The sequence below is a fragment of the Silurus meridionalis genome, chromosome 12 (genome assembly GCF_014805685.1).
Source record: "Silurus meridionalis isolate SWU-2019-XX chromosome 12, ASM1480568v1, whole genome shotgun sequence".
In the NCBI taxonomy this organism is placed as follows: domain Eukaryota; kingdom Metazoa; phylum Chordata; class Actinopteri; order Siluriformes; family Siluridae; genus Silurus; species Silurus meridionalis.
Genome location: NC_060895.1, coordinates 22,483,032 through 22,504,199, shown reverse-complemented (window position 1 = coordinate 22,504,199; position 21,168 = coordinate 22,483,032). Strand labels below are relative to the sequence as shown.

The 21,168-nt window shown below is 38.2% G+C and overlaps 1 protein-coding gene across 1 annotated transcript in view; it reads right to left on the bottom strand.

Moving 5' to 3' along the window:
* The window catches only part of robo1 (roundabout, axon guidance receptor, homolog 1 (Drosophila)), a 285,171-nt gene that overhangs the window by 248,650 nt on the left and 15,353 nt on the right, over positions 1-21,168 (bottom strand). The window contains 1 exon segment of the mRNA XM_046862548.1: positions 8,112-8,254. Coding sequence (XP_046718504.1) covers positions 8,112-8,196 — 85 coding nt within the window. The 5' untranslated portion in view covers positions 8,197-8,254.

The window sequence follows — 21,168 nt, the reverse complement described above, 5'->3', positions numbered from 1 at the left end:
AGGTTCTTTACCTCCACATCCTGCAGTAAAATCTTATAACATTCATGTAGCCCTTGTAATAGCTTCTAAATGATTGAAATGACAAAATGACAAAATTTTGTCATTTCAAAATGACAAAATGATTGACAGAAAGTGCAAATGCAGACAAACCTTTTTGACTGGAAAAACTATTTACAGTCAAAAAGGTTTGTCTGCATTTGCACTTTCTGTCAATCATTTTGTAGACATGCTACTCCAGGCCACTGTAGTTCCTGCAGGTGGAGGTTCATTTCATAAATTGTTTTCCGTTTATTCCAAAAAAAAAGCACAATATAAAACAAAATATACCCAACCCAACAAATGTGTCACAACACCAAGAAACAACCACATCCATAAGACGCTATACATTACAAAATGTCCGAGACATGAACACGAGCTTCGTGAACACTGGACTTACAAACCTAATCTAGAAAAATGCATAATAACCATGAAAGAATGTAAAGAACTTTAAAAGTCTGAAAGAACTGAAGAGGAAACCTTTTTTGTGTACTCACTATTAATGGAACCCATGATACAGTAGATGAAGGGTTTCATTGGCTTGTAAAAGAGGGTTGAATTTAAATTTCTCTTTGTAAATTATTCAGTATATCAGGAGGAGGAATGCTGGAACGCTGGAACCACTTTCTGAAAAATCTTTTCGGAGAACCTCATCTGGCCGATAATCTCAAAGGTCTTCCCAAAGGCACAAGACCAACCATGAGACTGAATCCTCTTCTAAAGCAGTGTGGAAACTGTACTTTTAGAAGATCCTGAAGAAGTTCTCGGTTGTGTCCTTATCAGGAGTTCCATGATCCCATGTAAAACCCTTGAAGGACCCCGATTTTTTTTTTTGGGTCTAAAAGCAGCTATAATCTGACTGTAATCCATAATCCTAGTCACTTGTTATCCTGTTGCTGCATCTATGCAGAATTCTATGAAAGCAGAAAATAAGTGATGGTGTGCAAAAAGATGTGCTGTGGCGAAAGCAAGAGAAACATGCTGATTACCATAGCAGGATTCTGGGTAATGGAGATGGGGAGAAGGAGGAAATAGATTTGTGCACTGCTTAAATCTTGAGCTTTGGGTTGCTGCAGCAGCAGTCGATGTGTCTCACTACTAGAGATGAGTTTCATCAGATGCAGTACAAGCATAACCAATCCAGCACAAACGAGAGCACACAATTTATACAACACAACTGTCCAATAAAACCTGATGCATTCAGGCCATGAGTTACTGGGGGAAAAAAAAGACACGTGCAATTATATTTTTGCGAGGACATATACAGAGTTTTATAAACGTACGCCAATTGTTAAAGGCAAAACAATGCTATTGAAAAAGTATTGGCACCCTTCGATAAACAGATTAACATTATCGACTGTCTTCCTGACAAATGTTTTGTGGACACCCAACAATAAGATTGGTATCGTGATGGGTGATCATCATCTAGAACACCGCACTTCACGTTATTCCACATTTCTAGATAAAGAGGTTATAAAGTTGCATATAAGAATGTACATGTTTGTTCCTTATAGTTATACATTTATCAGTAAAATCAGTTGCAACTGTGGCAAGGAAAAACTCCCCCAGACTTCATGAGGAAGAAACCTTGAGAAGAACCAGAATCAAAAGGTAAACCATCCTCATCTGGGTGACACCGAATGTCCATTCATTTCAGTTTTATCATTGTTGAGGTGTTAATACGAACCCAAATCTATGTTCTATGAGAAATCATCAAAGGTTTACATGTACAGTATTTAATGATAGATGCACAAACAGCGCCACACTGTCACTTTGTCTATTGTCTTTTTGTGTTGTGTAGTTTGCATAGAATAATGTTTGCACATGTGAACTTTACGTAGTTCGTTTTTGTGTGAATCGATGTTTCGGCAAGCGCATATACCGTGGTTGGATTGGTGCACATGAGTTTAGCGTGGCTAGCAGGCTAATCAGCAGGTCCAATCATGCGCTATATACGATCTGATTAAATAGGACTGGTAGCTTAGTGGTTAAGACTCTGTAAAATGTACATGTGACAAGTATAAAGCACCACCTTTTCTTGTATCACCTCAGTCACTGTGTATTGTAGTGTATTTGGGAGAATTTACTACAAAAGCCATTGACATGACAAAACCGATACTTCAAGCATGTTATTCCTCTCTGATCATTCGAACGTCTTGTGCAGAACAATAAATGAACACAGACCCTTCAATTGGGGAAACTTTTTTCCTAATTTCTTCAGTCATTAGCAGTGCAGAATGCAGATCGAGCATATTTTCATCGAGTCTATGAGAGTTATTAGGATTTCCCCTGGATAAGGTTGATGTGTGGGTGGTGAAATGTTTGTTTGCGCTGTCAGCACTCTGGAATGTAATGGATGTTCGGCTGCCTTCTTCCTCCGGTGCTCTTCAATAACATGCGAGAGAAGTGCTGCTATATACAGTATGTAAAAATTAAAACATGCACTTGACCGGATTTTTCCAGAATATGTGGTTCTAATCCAAAATGTAACCACAAAATTGAAACTAGGAGACCCAAACCTGTTCCAGCATGACAATACCCTTGTGCACAAAGCCAGCTCCATGAAGATATGCTTTACATGGGTTGGAAGTGTGTGGGAGATCTCCTGCTATAGAGCTATAAACCTGTTGAACACCTTTGGGATGAATTTGAATGCTGACTGCACCCCAGGCTTCCTCACCTCACCTACATCAGTTCCTGACTTTACTAACACCCGTGGGGTTGAATGAATCTCCACAAGCACACTCAAAAATCTAGAGGAACATCTTCCCAGAAGAGTGGATTTAAAAAACATGTAATCTTTTGGTCAGGTGTCCACAAACCTTTGTCCATGTAGTGCAAAAACACATTAGAAAAATCTTTCATTTTACCTTTACAGAGTACTAAAACTGCTGTGTGTGTGTGTGTGTGTGTGTGTGTGTGTGTGTGTGTGAGATATGTAGCTAATAATGAAGCTGTTGGAGTTAACTCCTAGTGCGTTTTTTTGTTTTTTAAACAATGTATTTACAATTACAACGATTATGTAAAGACCTACACACTGGTGTAGGTTTGATGTCGAGCGTTTTTAAGCTGCCAGTTCAATCGCTTTGGACAAACACAGCTCACACTGCATAATAAAGCTGTTGCTTTTCTTTTTAAATGGTGGTCGCTTATATATAGCCGTATATTGTTGGATAATATTGTTTCATATGAATTTGACGGCGTTTCACTTTCAGGGTCTGCATCACTTGCGTCTGCCTTGTCTGTCTCCATATTTCTTTCATGTGAGGTTTTTTTGTCCCCTCCTTGCATTATTTATTTATTTTCTTTTTACTCAATAATGGTTTCAAATGTAGTTGAGTGCGATACTTCAAACAAAACATACAAGTAAAAGTGAAATGACAGATTTTAAAATCTATTTTAAAAAGTAGTGGTACACAAAATACTACAACAACAACAGTAACACGAGAAAATATAATTAGATACTTTCCACCTCTGCACACTGACCCTAGGATACATATAAATATATTCACTGGTTTACTCAGTTTTTGTGCTTCAAGCCAAATAAGAAAGTTTGAAATTCATGTCATGCGTCCTGAAACCAGAAACCGGAATATATAAATATGACGCTTTTGTTATTAAACATAACAAGAAGAAGGAACTCTGCGTATAATTAATCGTCCTCGGAACAGCTCATGGAGTTGAAAAACACCGCGGGACTGAGAAATATTGCTGGGTACTCGACACTGCAAGGTTACCTAGAGACAAAATAAAAATAAATAAATAAATAAATAAATAAAAATAAAAAGCAGAGATGGGAGGATGGATTATCTTGGCTCAGGCCGTCTACAGAACGATAATGAAAATGCGGAAAGCCAGAAAAACCTTCAGGGATGCAGAATAAATTCCAAACACTTCTTCTATTTATAAAAAAATTATATATCTATTCAACACTCGTGATGTTCAGGTGATATGAGAAGTTGCACGACATAAGGATTGCTCTGTTGCGATATCGGTGGATCCTCTCTTGACATTTCTGGGCTAATTTATAATCCAGCGTGTTATTCCTAACTCTCCAGTAACTGACCCTTATTTGCATCCCTTTTTCTGAACTATCCTTCATCGGTTCCTCTTACGATGAAAGCGTACTGCTAAAATGTCCATTTTGGGTTTTTTCCTCACAGAAACGTCCTACTGAGTGATGTGCGCCAGCTTTGCGCTGAGATGCCAGGAATCGTCACTCACATCTGAGCAATCTTTCCTTTTATCTCATCACATCTTATTTCACTTGAGAGGATGAGAATAAAGAAAGAAAGAACAAAAGAAAGAAAGAAAGAAAGAAAGAAAGAAAGAAAGAAAGAAAGAAAGAAAGAAAGAAAGAAAGGTTGGATGGTTGGTTGGTTGGATGAATGGATAGATGGCTGGATGGATGGATGGATGGATGGATGGATGGATGGATGGATGGATGGATGGATGGAGAACTCTTTCCTGTCATGTAGATTTTGTCAGACAGTTCATAGTTAAGTTAAATGCATGAGCAACTGTTACTCGTTGTTGATTCCTGAATTCTGTATTTTCTACTTCTTACATTTTTAAAACAGACTTTAGAGACGTTCCTGATCACATGATCATCACCTTTTCTCTGCTTGTGTTCTATATGGTGGATGTTCAGCCTGGACACATTCATTAGGTAACAACATTGGAATTATTTTGTATTATTATATTAATATGATGTGGGGTCCAGTTACCAGCGTGACACTAAAACAGGAAGTAATAATGGCTATTTTTTACTTAAGTACATGTCATAGCCCAAACTTCTTTACTTTAACTTGAGTGAAGAATTTGTGTTCTTTTGCCATATCTGGCAATCAGGGAAATTAAAAACAAAGTTCTTAATACTGTCCTGTAATGTAAAGGCACTATATTGGGACGTGTCTTTCATCATGAGTAACACAGTTTACTAAAAACATTCAGTCTTCCAACAGACGACTAAAACCTCACAAGCCGAACATTAATATCCCTCGATTTCTTAAAAGAATTACTATCTTAATCTGTTTAAATTGAATCCTATCGTGGCTGTCAAAATGGTCACCACTCTGCTGCTCAATAACATTGTCATCATCAATATCATCAATATTGCCATCAATATCATCATCGTCATCATCATCATCATCATCATCATCAAAACAGATTAGAGCTTTTACACTTAACTGTGACTGAAAATGTTTAGGAAAGATAACGGCACAACTAGTCCACCATTACATCATCATCATACTCATGATCATCGCAGTCATCATCATCAGTGTCATCATGATCATCATCAAGATCATCATCATAATTAAAACAGAGAACAGCTCTCAAACTTAACTGTTTGTAAATGTTTACAGGAGATGATGATACAGCTCATCTGCCATTACATCATCATAGCTGTCACCAATATCATCATCACCACCATCACCACCATCATCATCATCATCATCATCATCATCACCATCACCACCATCACCACCATCATCATCATCATCATCATCATCATCATCATCACCCAAACAGAACAGAACTTAACTGTGTAAAATGTCTAAAAGACATAAGAAGTAAATCCAGAAGTGTCATTTGAAAGCGCTTGGAGCAGTGATTGTAGTGGAATGTAGAAGTGGGCGTGGCTTCTTCCAGGGCTTTTAGGAGATTTGAACACGCTAAGAATTTCACTGCATTAAAAAAACCCAAGTAAAACAAACTCATTTATGTTTAATATCAAATATATTTTACCCCAACTTATAGTAACATATAAAGGTGCAGCAAAGTGCACGTTTCAACGCTTTTGCCATATTTAGTTTCACATCTTTACAAATAGGTGTTGTACAATGTCCCTATTTCGAGCATCACACTGATACGATTTATTTTCGGTGAAGCAGCTCGGCATCCCATCATGCCGAGGGAAACGGATTCGCTGAAACAATACTCGGCCTGAAATTGCACCCGCCTCGACCTCGACAAAGAACATCACGCACACACAGCGAGAAGCGTGACGACAAGACGTTTCGAGACAAGGAAATTGTTTCCTGGCTGTGAGAAAGCAGGAGGAAAAAACTGAAAACAAAGGTGAGCAAGAGAAAAAAGATAAAGGAGAGAAGTGAGAGAAGTTAAAGCAACTGACAGAGAGGGGAAAATCCAGCCGAGCTGAATGATGCTGGAGAAACATCATAGTACATCCCGAGAGACACGCTTCACAAGATGTACACGTGGTTTTCACGTTTCTCTACCATCCATACTTCCTCATCTCAGGTTTTCAGTGTCAGTGATTAGTAACAGTCAGATGTAATGCTGTAGCTGGAAAACTTCTAATATGTTTTTTTTAACTATATGGACAAAAGATTGTGGACACCTGACCATAAGATTGGTATGTGATCATTTTGAACATCTAATTCCACATTCATTGCCCATTTGCTGTTATGAGAACCTTCACTGTTCTAGGAAGATCCTCTACTAGATTTTGACGTGTGCTTGTGGAGATCTGTGTGAGATTTTTCAACCACAAAGATGAAAGTAAAGTCAGTTACTGATGTACAGCAGGTGAGATGAGTCTGGTGTGCAGTCAGCATTCACATTCATCCCAAAGGTGTCCAATAAGGTTTGAGCTCCATAGCAGGAGATCTTCCACTCCCAAGCATGTAAAGCATATCTTGATGGAGAGGGGCATTGTTATGCTGGAACAAGTTTGGTTCAAGTGAAGGGAGAATTTAATGGTCCTATACAATTGTGTGCCTTAAACTTTGTGGTAACAGTTTGGTATAACAGTAGAACAGAGCGCTTCATCACAGACAGGAATCTCATACAGTGAGAATGAATGTCATTACTACAGCAAGAATCACAATGAACACAATTCAACACGTCTCCTTTCACTGTAGCCACAACTGCATCTCCCGCATACATCATCCCTAGCAGAAGCATCGATATTAACCTCATAAAATGACCCCGGGTTTGCCATGCAAATTGTATGCATTTTTTTCGTGCATTATGGTTTTCCTGGGGATTTTAAATGAAAGCAAATTGTGTGGTTTTTTGCAAATTCTACAGGAAAGAAAACACAAAAGTATAAATGGTTCATTCAATGTTTGTCTTGTAAGTGTATCTGTTACCGAATCAGTTTCTTCTCCTACGTCTGTCATTATGGGATGCAAAAACTGCTATTAAATCCACACAAATATAATTGAGCTTGTGCAGTTTGCTACAGATGCGGGTTGCGAGCTCTGACTAGAGCATCTAATCAGAGGACATGAAAATGCCAATGTGATTGGACGTCGGCTATGGGGCCTTGGATTGAACAAATCACAGTCTGCTTGGTTTAAAGCAACAATTTCAGTCATCACTGATTTGAATCTACTGTACCAAGAGCCTGTTCATTTCCACTGGCCTTACGGCAATACATGGTGTGGAGGCTAAAATCTGATTGGATAGAAACACCTGAGAGAAAAGCTATTAAATGAAGAGAATAAAGAATAAATATTATTTAAAACATTTATAGACAAAAATATATTAAAACGTAAGTCGGATGGTCTGCCACTGGTATAAGCACAATATAATCCTATTTTGTACCTAGTTAATATTTTATAAGCGTCCTTGTCCTTTTGTCTATAGCGGAAGAAATTGAATAGTTTCTTGTACTGGGGTGACATTTCTTTTGGAAATGTAATCTGGATAGAAAAAAGGAGAAGACCGTATTCTTTTTGCTCAAGAAATGTACTTTTTCCAAAATCTGTGACGCTATTTTTGTTTTGCTCTTACTCATCGAAAACAACTCCTGCAATGGCTTCTGTTCCACAGGTGTTTAATAGCGACATACCTGGCATCCCTGAGTGGAAATGAACTAAATGGGTTCTAAGAGATAACCGGTGTGTAAATGGTGTCCACTACACAAACAGACAGTTCACATTTAAAAAGCCAGAGTTACATCTTAAATAGCATAATGAAAAGAATAAACACTGATCACTGTACACACTGATTATATAAAACTGTAAATGTATATACTGTATTTACCTCAATCCATAATAATATCCATTACTCACAATAAAACGTAACACAGCAAGGACTCTTACCTGGAACCAACGATCCCTTCACAGACCAAAGAAGTGTGGTGGTGATGATGAAAACGATGAAGGCCGGTGACCATGTCATCTGCATGATTCTTACTGAACTGGCATCCCAGATATCCCTAATATCCACTTCCTTCCAGATTCATCTACACACAAAAGACACAGGGCTGTTAAATTCTGGATTCTGATTGGTCATATTAATGTTCTCGTCCTAATAATGTGTTATAGTTTCCAGAATAATCAATATAATACCAATTAAAGAAATATAAGATTTGATAAGATTTTAAAATAAGTTTTTGTAAAGGAGATGTTTAGCAGCTAAATGCAGGGATGTCCCAAAATGCTGCTGCATTGTCTGACTTATGTGTTAACATGAATGTGATCAGAAGTAAAATGTTCTAAATTCAAATTAGTACAAATGGTTAATCGATAACAGTCAGAGTCAGAAATGTGTAAAAAGCTCACCCCTATCTTGGTCTCAACATGCTCTGGTCTTGGTCTTATCTTAGTTCCAACATGCTTTGGTCTTGGTCTTATATTGCTTCAAACCCCTCAAAATCTTGGTCATATCGTGGTCTCAACATGCTCTAGTCTTGGTCTTGGTCTAACCCCCTAAAGGTCTTGGTATTATCTTGGTTTCAACATGCCCTGATTTTGGCGCTGTATTGCTTTTAACCCCTCAAAATCTTGGTCTTATCTTGCTTTCGACATGTTCTGGACTTGGTCTTGGCTTGGTTTATACCCTTCAAAGTCTTTGTCTTATCATAGTCTGAACATGCTTAGGTCCTGGTCTTGGTCTAGACCCCTCAAAATTTAAATCTAATTTTGGTCTCAACATGCTCTAGTCTTGGTCTTGGTCTAAGCTCCTTAAAGCCTGGTCTAATTTTGGTTTTAACATGCTCTGCTTCTGGTCTTATGTTGCTCTTATACCCTCATTGATGTGGTCTTATTTTAGTCTTGACACCCTTTGGTTTCAGTCTTGCCTCGGTCTTAACCCCTTTACGTCTTGATCTTATCTTGGTTTTAACATGCTCTGGATTTGGTCTCGGTCTTGGTCTAAACCCTTGACGGCTCTGGTCTTAATTTAAACCTTTCAAAGTTATGGTCTTATACTAGTCTCAAAATGCTCAATTCTTGATCTTAGTCTAAACCCCTCAAAGTCTTGATCTTATCTTGGTCTGGACCTGCTCTGGTCTTGACAAAATGCTACCACACTATTAATTGACAACACAGTGTGTTTTACTTGATTGCATTTAAAGTGATATACTCAGTCAGTGCTGCAAAGAGTAATTTGATCTTTGTTACTGTAGCACTGGATGTTTTAAAAATGTTACTCTTATCTTGCTTTTAAAACATGCTGGTCTTGGTCTTGGTCTAAGCCCCTCAAAGTTCTGGTATTATCATTTAAACCTAAGATTAGAATACAATATAATAAAATAAAAGGTGTTTATAGACATGCTGAAGAAGCTCAGTCTTGGAACTTACTGATTCATACAATGTCCACAAAGATATTGTAATAAATTAAAACGTATATAAAAAAAAATAACATGGAAAAAAGATCATAATATTTTTTCAGTTCAGCTGCTTTCAGTTTATAATGAAAAATGACATTGTCCAACTGATGTCAGATCCTTTACCTTCTAATTCCCACCCACATAATCTCCACTTCCTGTGTAATAGAGTTCCTGGGAATTAAGCCGGAAGGTGTAGCAGCTGTATCTCTGTTCTTATCATCACGCCTGAGGGAAACACCATCTCTATAGCCTTCTTTCTCTCTCTCTCTCTCTCTCTCTCTCTCTCTCTCTCTCTCTCTCTCTCTCTCTCTCTCTCTGTGTGTCTGAGTGTTTCCCAAGTAGAGGATTAAACCTGTGGTCAGATTTGAGCTCCTCATAGTTACAGCTCTTATCATGCTTTATTTCTGCTGCTAGCTTAGAATTCTGTATTGCACTCCTCCCCCAAATTTAATTTGCTTGAAATGATGAAAGAAGAGTTTTTTAAGAGAAAGAAGATTTATTGGATTGAAAGATTTGCCGCCTCCTTTGAATGTCCATCGGAAGTCCATGGGGCTGAGAGACTGACACAATCTGATAATTGTGTTAAATAGGAAGCTGGAGCACCTTTTAAAAGCAATCTGATAAATAGCCAATTACTGATGGGGAGACTCAAGTGATGTGGGACAGGAGAAACCCAAGTGGAAAACTGGAGTGACAAGGGAAACTCTAGTGACTGGGAGATGCTGGTGACAATGGAGACTCCAGCGACCGTGAAACCAAGAGACTTGCGAGATAACGGAAACTTTGATAGACAGGACTCGGGTGACGAGGAAGACTCGAGTGACCGCAAAACCAGGAGACTCGTGTAATAGTGAAGACTCTGCTACAGGAAACCCAGGTGACAAGGACCACTTGAGTAACCACAAAAAAGCAGGAGATTTGAGTGATTGGGGAAACTTTGTTACAGGAGACTCGGAATTCGAGAAAGACTTCATTGGCTACAAAAACCAGAAGAGTCGTGTGAAAGAGGAGACTGTAATAGGAGCCAGACGAAAAGAGTGCTAAGACTTCACCTGTAGCTGATGAGACTAATCAGTGCGCTCTGTTTCAATCCGACAAAGCCAATAAAAAGGAGAAAGATAAGAGCCTTGCGAGAGAGAGAGACACCAAGCAGAGGAGAGTGGAAGGGTTTTGAACGGTGACAGGGTGCGGGCAGATGCCAAGAAAGGCATGCTGGTCCACGAGTGAGACTCAGGTGATGAGGAAGACTCGAGTAACAGCAAAAACCAGGAGACTCGTGTGATAAAGGAGCCTTGTGTAATGGGGAGACTCATGGCAACACTCAGATTTAGACAGCGGAGGTTATTATTCTGTGGCAAGAAAATAGCATTTATTGTATCTTCTAAATGTTTTTCCCCCAAAAGGTTGAAACTTGTAATGTGAATAATCCCTGTAATAATTTCGCTACACTGTGGTGAGGAGTGTTAGCGAGAACGGAGAATTGAGCTCTTTTGTGTTCCTCTTCTCTTTGTTTCAGAATGATGACGGTAGACGTGTTAACAACATCATTAAACACACACACACACACACACACACACACACACACACACACACACACACATATATTAAGAAACATTTGCACATGAATATCCCTGGAATGAATGTAAGGGTGAGGGTAAAGAGGTAAATATTTAATAAAGTCAGACATAAATAACATAAAAACCCAAACTGCTTTCAGTGTCACTCAGTAACACACATATTTGTCCAGGTGTGTATCCAGATGTGTATCCAAGTCCACACATCGCCTGTCTGATGTCACTCAGACAAACCGCAACACGTCTCCACGATAGATCAGACACGGGTCTCTTCAGTCTGATTCTCTGCCTTACACTTATCCTTCTTCTACTCTAATCAGAGCTAATCATATTACTTTCATTTCTGCTCTCTCTATCATTATTTCTTTTCTTTCCTCAACCTTTCTTTCTTTCTTTCTTTCTTTCTTTCTTTCAACCTTCACACCACTTTTTCTCAGTCCTCACACTGCCTCAATCCTCGCATTACCTCAATCATAACACTGCCTCATATCTCACATTGTCTCAACTCTGACACTGCCTCAATCCTCACACCACCTTAACAGTGGCTTTGTCTCTAGGTCCTGGTGTTTGGTAGTTTACACAGGGTGGAGAGAAGGAGAATCTGGAGATCAGTCACACAGAAGGTTGCATCGGTAAACTCCAGATTTATCTCCATGAATTACTCATGCAATTGATTTGGTGAGGCGGTGGTGAGATGTTCGATCTAAATATTGAAGGTGTACTCAATCTCACAGCTGCTCAGTTTTCCGCTACACACTTCACACTGATCACAGAAACCTTTTCACCCTGTAACAGCATTATTCCTCTTTTTATCTGTTACTACTTCTCTCTTATCATCATTTCTTTCCCATACACTTCCTTCTTTCGTTTATTACAGTTATCCTTTCTTTCCTCCTCTCCTTCACTTCACTGACCTTCTATTCTTCCTTCCAGTTCTGCCTTTTAATCCTCCCATATCCTTCCTTCCGCTTTTATATTTTATTCCTCCTCTATCTTTTATTCTTCCATGTCCTTCATTACTCTTTTATATTTGATTCCTCTTCTTTATTCATCTCATATAGTTCCTTTTGCTCTTATATTTTATTTCTCTTCTATCTTTTTCCTCTCATCCTTACCTTCATATCCATCGTTCCTTCCTTTCTCTGCTGTCCTTTCTTGTGTTCATTCCTCCTTCCTTCCTCTTCAGTCTTCTTCAAACTTTCAATCCTCTTCAACCATTCTATTCTTCATTTTCAGTTGTTCCTCTTTCAATTTGTATTTACTTTTCTCTTTATTTCTTTTAATTCTCTCCTCCTTCCCCACTTTCTTCCAAGTCTTTCTATCGCACTTTTCTTTCGTCTTTTATTCCATGAAAGTGAGTTTTCCATGAATTTCATCCTCTTCTACTCTTTTCTCTGTTAATTTTTCACTTCATTTCCTTCTCTCTTGTGTCTTCTTCTTTTCATCATTTCTGTGATGTGCAATATCCCTTTCTTCCTCTTCATACTTTACATTCCATTCTTTGTTTCTCACATTTCCTTCACACTCTTCTTTGTCCTTTTGTTTTCTCTTGTTTAATTTATTTGTTCCTTCATTTTTCTTACTTCCTTCCTCTTCCCTTCCTTCCTTTTTGCCCACCAATCCTTTTGTTCGTTTATCTTTTCTATCCTTTCTTTTCTTCACTCTTTTCTTCCCGCTTTTGTCTTCTCTTCCTTCATTTCTTCTCTTCCTTTCTTCCTCCCTCATATTTCCTTTACTCTCATTTTTCTTGCTCCTGTCATTAATTTTCCCTTCATTACCCTTTTGTTCCTCTTTCTTCTATTATTCCATACAGACAGTACCAGCTCGATCATTAACAGCTGAAAACTGACCATAAGACTTTTCACACCTACACACACACACACACACACACACACACACACACACACACACACACACACACACACCTGCACATATTGTCCTTCAATAGTGTTTAAGACTCATTTTAAAACATGAGTGTGGAAATATGCAGTGCTTTGTAACAAGACACACACACACACACACACACACACACACACACACACACACACACATACTCAGACATGCACACACACACACACACACACACACACCTGCACATATTGTCCTTCAATAGTGTTTAAGACTCATTTTAAAACATGAGTGTGGAAATATGCAGTGCTTTGTAACAAGACACACACACACACACACACACACACACACACACACACACACACACATACTCAGACATGCACACACACACACACACACACACACACACACACACCTGCACATATTGTCCTTCAATAGTGTTTAAGACTCATTTTAAAACATGAGTGTGGAAATAAAAATATGCAGTGCTTTGTAACAAGACACACACACACACACACACACACACACACACACACACACACACACGGCCCCACATTTCCCATTACAGCTCAATTCCAAGGTACACACAGTGCTGTGTTCCAGAGCAGCCTTCATTTGAAAGCAGTCTAAGTGCAATTTGGTGGCGGTGATTGGATCAGCGGGAAGAGGAACAAAGCAGCCTGAGGTTCCTTTTGTGTCTCTTTGTGTCCTCGGTGTCAGGAGTCCACGCTGACAACAATGTGGCCGCTGCCACTGCAGCTCCAGCATTCATTATCTCCAGCAGGGATCGCTGGCTTCACCCTGCCGCAATCATAACTGTAATTAAAAGAGTTGCTTTGTAAGCACGGAGGTTACGCGATGTTAATTACGGCGCCTCGCACCGTACACACTGTCCCTAAATGCCACTTGTCATTGTTCTGCTCTAGCACTTGTCATCGAAGCGCCGGGTCTCTCCTCGGAGACTTCCTACGCACAGGGACGTCGGCTTCCTCGTCCTGCTCACTGCTAACAAATACACAACCGTGTATGAGCTACAAATTCATTCTGAACATATGATAAGGAAGGAATAAAGAGCTTCATGGAGTGTTGTTCTATTAAAATAATTAACGACGGTGATAATACGATTTCACTGGTGCTGTGGAGTCGCTGCTCCAGAAAACAAATCAATATTTTCTGACCAGTGAAATTTAGTCTGATCAGTGCAGCACTGACTTCCTGTAGCTTTAGCTTTCAAAAACAAAGAAGTAAGGAAAGAAGAAGTAAATGAATTACTGGAGGAAAAAGGAAAGAAGGAAGGAAGGAAGGAAGGAAGGAAGGAAGGAAGGAGAGAATGTAAGAAGGTTTGAGGCATATGAATGAAAGGAGGAGCAAAAAAACAGAGAGAGGCTGAGAGTAAGTAAGATATAGAAGGCAAGAAGTAATGGAAGAAGTGTTAAGGCATACAGATCAAAAGAGAAGCAAAGAAATGGAAGAAAGAAGAAAACATAATGGGAAGAAAGGAAGATGAATTAGAAAAACCTTGTGTAAAATAATGAAACTTAAACTTTAGTCCTATAGAAAGACCTGAAAAGAAAGAAAGCAAGAAAGAAAGAAAGAAAGAAAGAAAGAAAGAAAGAAAGAAAGAAAGAAAGAAAGAAAGAAAGAAAGAAAGATGGATGAGTTGAGCAAAGGAACAAAGAAAGGAAATCAGAATGGAAAAAAGATAACTGCATAAGTAATCGAAAAGAAAGAAGAATGAAATGAAAAGTCTTAAATAAGGAGGAATTTATGGAAAAAAAAACATACACACACACACACACACACACACATACACACACACACACACACACACACACACACACACACACAATATTTCCAAAAGTATTGGGACATCTGACATTTCCTGCTATATGTGGTTCTTCTCCAAACTGTTAACAAACTGGAGGCAAAACGTAGGTGGCGCTATAATAAAATTTTGCATTTACTTGATGGAGGAATAGGTGTTTGGTGTGAAGGGAGGAAGGAAGGAGAGTAGAGGAATACATGATGGAGGGAATAGGTGTTTGGTGTGAAGGGAGGAAGGAAGGAAAGTAGAGGAATACATGATGGAGGGAATAGGTGTTTGGTTTAAAGGCAGGAAGGAAGGAAAGTAGAGGAATACATGATGGAGGGAATAGGTGTTTAGTGGAAAGAGAGGAAGGAAGGAAAGTAGAGGAATACATGATGGAGGAATAGGTGTTTGGTTTAAAGGCAGGAAGGAAGGAGAGTAGAGGAATACATGATGGAGGAAGGAAGGAGAGTAGAGGAATACATGATGGAGAGAATAGGTGTTTGATGTGAAGGGAGGGAGGAAGGAAGGAGAGTAGAGGAATACATGATGAAGCAGGTTCATATTTTAGATGTGTGTTAGTGTCGGTTTGTTGTCACAGAGACAGAGACGCTCTTCTTGAGTCTGAATTTGTCCTTGAGGTTTGGAAACGAAGCAGATTTTATCAGTAAAACATCAGGGGAGTGTGTGTGTGTGTGTGTGTGTGTGTGTGTGTGTTTTGGACGAGTGATGAGGAGACTGCAGTATAACACCCCAGGAAAGACAGGACATGAAAGGAGAGGTCAAACATGGAGGTGATTTCCATCCGTTAGTGACCTCAGGCCTTCCTGTGGAGCTGAGAAGGTCCACATCAAACGTTACCTTCTGTGACCCCAGCATCCAGAAGGTCAGGAGGCTCGCTGCTGATCGCTGTGTTTACAGGAAGCACAAGGTCAGAACCTGGAGGTGGATTCATCTGGATGCTCGTCCACACAGAGGACAGATGATTAAACACATGAACGGTGATTGACCTTCAGCGTCTCTCCAGTGCTGAAACACTCAAACCTGTGCAATGTAGCACTAAACGGATAAAATAAAGGAGGAGGTGATATTTAAAGTCTAAACTAGCAGTCAGTGATGTGAGTAGGGACAGAAACATCATCAGAAGAATCATCTTCAGAAGATTTCCTTTTAAACTACTTTTCTCTCTTCAACCCTTAAACAAAAAAAAAAAACATTGAGACTGAAAACGCAAATAAAATAAATAAATATAAAAAAACCTTTTTTAGAGGTGACAATGTAATTACGCAACTATTACAGGTAGAAATCCTGAAGTTTAAAAAGAATAAAAAGCGAAACAAAAAAAATAAGAAGCTAAAGCAATGAAAAGGATAAAAGAGAAATAATAAAGGGAAGAAGAAAGGAAGGAACTGTGCCTGAAAATATATATTTAAAAAAACATAGCGGTCTAGTAAAAAGACGCACAGACGGATAGATGGACAAATAGATTAAGTAGAAAAAAAGGCAGAAAGGAATGAAAAAAGGAAGAAAGTATAGAAAATGGCTGTCATTTCTTTCTTTCTGCTGCAATTCAAAAGCAAAAAAAAAAAAAAAAGACACTTCATACCGATTAATGTAACAACTTGGGAAGAAAGAAAATAATATTCAGAAGAAAAAAGGTGCTGAATTCTGCAAGCTTGCAAAAAAACCCTAAGAATTCTGGAAGAAATGATGGAAGTTCAGAAGGAAGAAAAGAATGTCTTGATTGAAGAATGAAAGAAAAAAATTCAATCGGAAAAAAGCGTAGATGTCTAAAAGGAAGTTCTGATGTCAAGAAGAATTATGGGAAGAAAGGAAAGAGGAAGGAGGGAGAAAAAACTAAACTAAAAGTTTAGTCCTATAGAAGGATAGAAAGAATAAAGGATGAAATAAAATTAGGGGGTGAGAGAAAGAGAATGAAAGAAACAAACAAGCTCACTGTAGAAAGAAAGATTGAAAGGAAGAAGACCAGGATAGAAAGCATTGAAATGTGGAAGAATAAAATTAAATATTTTACTAAAGAAAGAAAGAAAGAAAGAAAGAAAGAAAGAAAGAAAGAAAGAAAGAAAGAAAGAAAGAAAGAAAGAAAGAAAGAAAGAAAGAAAGAACGAACTGATGGATAAAGGAAATGTAGATGATAGAAGGAAGAGAGAGAACAAAGGAAGGAAATGTAAATGATCGAAGTGGGAGAGAGAAAGAAGGAAGTATAGATGATAGAAAGAAGAGAGAGGGAATGAATAAAGAAAGAGAGAAAGGGAAAGAAAGGATGGAAGGATGTCCAAAAAGAAGCTTTTAAGTCTAAAAGAATAAAAGTCCAGATTAAAGACTTGACGTAAGAAAGGAAGTTAAGAGGAAGAGTTGTAGTGGAAAGCAGACGGAGAGTGAGAGGTTGTGTTTCAGATCATCCTTCTCTCTGAGACTTTACTTTCTCAACCTCAGAGCTTTCAAACCTCATGTAAAGATCATCAGCACGTGGACCTGTAGATCCTGTAAAGTTCCTGCTCGTGTCGGAGAAACAACTGTGAAGTGATTAAACAAAGGCGGTGATAAAAGAGAGAGAGAGGAAATGAGAGCGAGAGAGGAAAGGAAGTGATGATGGACTCGGTATGAAGCAGCTTCTGGATCAATGCTGTTTGATTTATTATTTAATAGACTCGGGAGCTGTACAGGAGAACAAAGGAAAGTTTTTTTTCAGGAAGTAATCGATAATCAGAACGACATGCGGCTCACGAATAAAACAGCGCATTGTTTACTGTTAGGAGTTTTGATGAATAATTAATAAGAATGTGCAAATAACCGTCGCATGTGGCACAAAAACAACCCCCCGAAACATCCACCTGTAACATACAGCATCCACAAGTAATTCCTTAATTCACATCACACTATATATATATATATATATATATATATGTGTATATGTGTATGTATTTGTATTCGTATTTGTACCAAGATCTTTCAGTACATGTGTACCGAATGCAATCCTCCTCATGTGTGGAGCAAAGTTAAAATCTGAGTTTCCCTCAGGAACGTTTCAAGTGGCGGACCACAAGTTTGTTTAGTCTCGCACTTTGAGCATTTTATTATTATTATTATTATTATTATTATTATTATTATTCAACTTGGAAACATACAGAACAACGTCCTACATGCGCTGTCCTTCTAATAATCTAATTTCTAATCCTGTCCATCGTCGTCACTCCGAATGAACATCTCAACATCTTCAGCTCTGCTACCTCCAGCTCCACCTCATGTCTTTTGCTCAATGCCACTGTCTCTAATCCATACAACATCTCAGGTCTCACCACAGTTCTATAAACTTTCCCTTTCACTCTCACAGATACCCTTCTATCACAAATCACTGCTATCACTCTTCTCCACCCACTCCACCCTGCCTGCACTCTTTTCTTCACTTCTCTAACACACTCTCCATTACATTGCACTGTTGACTCCAGGTACCTGAACTCCTCCACCTTCTCCACCTCTTCTCCCTGCAACCGCACCCCTCCACTGCCCTCCCTCTCATTCACACACATGTACTCTGTCTTACTCCTACTGACTTTCATTCCCTTCTCTCCAGCGTGTACCTCCACCTCTCCAGGCTCTTCTCAACCTGCTCCCTACTCTCAAAACAAATCACAATATCATCCGCAAACATCATAATCCACAGAGACTCCTGTCTGACCTTGTCCATCAAACTGTCCATCACCACTGCAAAAAAGAAGGGGCTTAGAGCCGATCCTTGATGCAGACATTCCTACTGCACACCTCACTGCTGTCACACTGTCCTCGTACATTGATTTTATTTAATCAATTTGGTTTGTGCCAATTCAACTGATTACTCTATTTAATCAATATAATACAAAGTGCATTGTATTAATTAGATGTTTTTCTGTTAAATTTTTTTTTAAATATTGTTTTATATATTATTTAATAATTTAATTTAAAATTATTATAAAACTGTAAACTGTTTAAATGTTGATGATTTAACCGTGAATTTTGTGTACTGTTACTTGCCTTATATGTATGTATATATATATATATATATATATATATATATATATATATATATATATATATATATATATATATATATATATATATATATATATAAATTGTACGTTTTTTAAACGAGGTCACACTAGTTCAAAACAATTTCCAATATCCCAGGGAACTTCTAGTTCCAAAATATTCTGTGTATTTAATACTGTTTTTAATACTATATAATTTTTTTATGTGTGCGATATTGAAAAAAAAATTAACAGGTACCAGTGTCTCTGCCGATGGAATTGGCCAATGTTTGTTGCGTGCAATTTTTTAAATTGTAGCCTGTCTGGTTTAGCATGTCATGTTCAGCTTGGTCGTTGAGCTGCTTTAGACTGCAACATCTCACCTTTTAAAACCAAACCACCTCCAACCACCTCTGTGACTATCCACATCTAGGAATTTTTTTCTTGTGAAGATTGTGATTTTGCTGGAAATTTAATATCTTCTTTGAACATCTGTAATATATATGGTGAATACAGTCATTTTGATGAAGTTCGGTGAGTTTGACGAGCTACAGAAGAAAACGTTAAAATGAGAACCACGGTATAAGGTGAGAATCCATGAGTATGTCTTCATATCGTGCAGTAAAATATTGAAACACACATCTATGCTTGTATATATTGTATGTATATTAAAAAATATATTTTATCCTGCATTTCAATATACACTGCTTTGTTTAGTAACAATGCAGTGGGACAAAATCTACCTGTATTACAGAAAAACACTTTGCAATTTGCAAATCCTGTTTCAGTGAATGACTTCCAGTTCATCACACGACTGATTTTCTTCGACTGATTTTCTTCTGTAAGAGCACAACATAGGGTGTTTTTTTGGACTTACTTAATGACTGACTATAAATCGCTGAACTAATAGAAATCACTAGTTTCATTAAACAAGCCAATATGACCGAGGTGAGATCCTGACGTTCTTTGTTAAATCTGCATGCACAGACATACACAGACCCTTGAAAATAGATGGAATTTGTATACGATTTGAATAAATGAAGAAGTCCGAGCACGCGCCTGTCCTTAATGAAGATAAATCGGAGTGATTTCTGTTTAAAGAAGCTCTGATTGTCAGCCACAGGCCACAGATGTGGTCACATGACTCACATTTCTGAAGAATTTGTTAAATATTCTTAATGCTCATTCCTTACAGTTATTCGCTAAAGTCCTTTCCTTACCAAGATTGTTGTATTCTCTTACAGGAATCTGGATTAATAATGAATTACGTAATGTAGAAGTGGGATTACACTGTACACACATTATTACATTATGCATACAATATTCTACATTGTTATGGACACCTGATGGTTAAATCCATTTGTGGTTCTTCTTGTGGTTCCTCACACAGTTGTATAAGACGTCTTTGGATGTAGTAGCATGATATTTTTCTTTTCCTGGAACCTGGAGACCCAAACCTGCTCCGGCATGACAATACCCCTGTACTGAATGTTTATTGTACTCCATGAAGATATGCTTTACATGGGTTGAAAGTGGGTGCAAGATCTCCTGCTTTAAAGCACTGTCCCCAACTCTATCTAACATAATGAATGTGAACGCTGACTGGCCTCCTCACCACACCTACATTAGTACATGACTTGACAACACCCTTGTGAATGAATGAGCACAAATTTTCAACACCTTCACAGAAAAGTAGAGAATATTCTAACAGCAAATGGGGAGTAAATGTGGAATACGAAGTTTAAAAAGCACATACCACATATCTTATCTGGTGTCCACAAACTTTTGTTCATATCATTTATTTCACTGCAATCTCTCTCTCTCTCTCTCTCTCTCTCTCTCTCTTTGTCTCTCTCAGGTTTATGTGCCTGTAGAAACTGTACTGTTTCTCTAAACAAATTCCTTATTACCCATGTTGCATAACTTCATGAGTTTCTGCCTCTTATTTGTATGAATGGAAGGGAAGCGTCTGTGCGAGAGGTGTTTATATTCGTCACTCGCTCATACACTGTGTAACAAACTGTGTACATAAGAATGACTTGCCTTATTAGGAACCAGGTGATTAGACGAATCTTTACATATGATAAATATAACTTTATATGTGAATATATAAATAGTGATTTGGTTACAGCAAATATTTGTAGAAAGTAAGAAAAGGAAGGAAGGAAGGAAGGAAGAAGGAAGGAAGAAGAGAAGGAAGGAAGGAAAGAAAGAAGGAACGAAGGAAGGACAAAAGGAAGCATGGAAGGAAGGAGGGATGCCCTAATTAAGGGTGTCTGAAAAGTGCCAAAA